General features: G+C 51.6%; 1 protein-coding gene across 1 annotated transcript in view; it reads left to right on the top strand.

Annotated features, from left to right (window-relative positions):
• Positions 1–5: 5 nt before the first annotated feature.
• SLC33A1 (solute carrier family 33 (acetyl-CoA transporter), member 1) overlaps positions 6–1920 on the top strand; it is a gene marked incomplete at its 5' end in the record, with an annotated part of 8900 nt that continues 6985 nt past the window's right edge. The window contains one exon of the mRNA XM_010133462.1: positions 6–339. Within this exon, the coding sequence (XP_010131764.1) occupies positions 6–339 (334 nt within the window). The remainder of the gene's footprint in view (positions 340–1920) is intronic.

Genomic DNA, 1920 nt, shown 5'->3' with positions numbered 1-1920 from the left:
CCACGCAGTACGTGCTGGGGCTCTTCATGATCTACATGTCCACCCAGGTGGACACACTGCTGGGCGACGGGGAGGGCCAGGGCCCCGACGTGGTGGCACTCACTGTGACTTTCTTCCTCTTCGAGTTCCTGGCGGCAACACAGGACATTGCGGTGGACGGCTGGGCCCTGACCATGTTGTCCAGGGAGAACGTGGGCTACGCCTCCACCTGCAACTCGGTGGGCCAGACGGCCGGCTACTTCCTCGGCAACGTCCTCTTCCTGGCCCTCGAGTCGGCCTCCTTCTGCAACAAGTACCTGCGGTTCCAGCCCCAGCCCCAGGGGATTGTCACCCTCTCAGGTACTGCCTGCGTCCTGCCCTGCTGTGCTGGGGATGCTTCTTGCCTGAGCTCAGCTGGACCACAGTTCTGTTCAGAGCGAGCGGTGGCTCAGCACTGAGCTGCACAGGTTGGGTTTGTCTCCTGCCCATGGGAAAGTGCAGCCTGATGAGACGCTGGCAGAGGCCACTGCTCCAAGTACTGAGCTTCCAGGCGTCTCCGCACTGAAGAGCGTGAGAAGCCTGCTTTGTCATTACCTGGCTGACCTCAGCACTGGGGAGAGAATTTCCCCACCCACCCAGTTTAATGACTGTGGAATAGATTATTGTTTAAAAAACCTCCAAACCAACCAAGAGCTTTACTTCTTTGTTGGGTAGCCTTTAAGAACCATCTCCTGGGAGTGATGAAAGGGGAAATTTAAAAAAAAAATTGACTCTTCCAAGATGGTTTTGCCCATAGCAAAATTTCAAGCGTTCAGGGAAGGGGGATTTTGTTTTCTCTTTGATGAATTACATGGAGTAATCCAGCCATAACTAGCTGTTAGTGTAGGGATGCCTTCTGTTTGGGGTCGTTTGGGTTTTTTTCAGAGAGGTTATATGTGGTCGTCAAGGTTAGGCATGTTACCTCGTTAAATGCACGTGTTTTGGTTGCAAGGTTGACTTTAGCCAGCTCAGCCTGTGGGAGGACAGAAAAAACTGGCACCCCTCTTGGCCGCAGTCTCTGAGTGACCACAGCTGGCAATGAAGAGTAAACTCCCGTGGTTTAGTTTCTTTTTCCTCTCTTGTGTTGATTGCTCTGCCTGTGTCATCTAAGAGGAGAGATCTGCCAACACGGAGTTGAGTTGGTGCGTACAGGGTAGCGTTCCCTCCTGTCCTGTACCTGTCTTATGGGTAAACCCGGGGATCAGTGGCCAAGGCTGCTGTACATACTTTGTGCCGCTGTAGCCATTATTACTAGTCTTCAGCTCTCCTTCCTGTTGATAACCCTCTGTCTGGTCCGTCTGTCCACAAGCACAGAGCAGTCCTCCAGGGAACTCCCCTGGTTTATTGCTTCCCTCTCTTTTCCCTGACCGTGGAGCTCACCAGTGCTGGCACTTTTCTTCCCTCTCCTGCAGCGACACTGATGTCTTGTGCTGCTGATGCAACTTGCAAGTCACTGGTGTAGTTGGGAGAGCTGTTGGGTTTGTCTATACCTGCCTCCACGGCTCAGATTTTCTGTTATGTTTATATAAATGAATTTGTTCCTATCACAAGAGCGCCATCTTTGGAAAAAGAATTGTCACCAACTCAACCTGTTTAACCTGTCCTGGAGCACTAACCTGGGAGGAGTAAGAAAAGCAAGTAACTCTGACACTGTAGTTGCAGGATACATTTTGCTGGGTGGTAAAACTGGCTGCAGATTTTTGATCCCTTGTTCATGTGATTGTATGTCTCAGTTTGCTGGGTCCACGTTGTAGAGCAGCACAACTGCAGACCAGCTCACTGCCAGGAGGAGAGCGGCTCGCTGGTTGTCATGGGGCTTGTGATGAGCCGGTTGAGGCAGCTAAAGCAGCAGAACACTTGAAAAGGTGAATGGATTTGTGCCATTTGAGATCTCTGAACGCT

This window comes from Buceros rhinoceros, unplaced genomic scaffold (assembly GCF_000710305.1).
Source record: "Buceros rhinoceros silvestris isolate BGI_N320 unplaced genomic scaffold, ASM71030v1 scaffold17740, whole genome shotgun sequence".
NCBI classification, from domain to species: Eukaryota; Metazoa; Chordata; class Aves; order Bucerotiformes; family Bucerotidae; genus Buceros; species Buceros rhinoceros.
The sequence above is the reverse complement of the archived record's forward strand: the minus strand, read 5'-3'. Positions and strand labels throughout refer to the sequence as shown.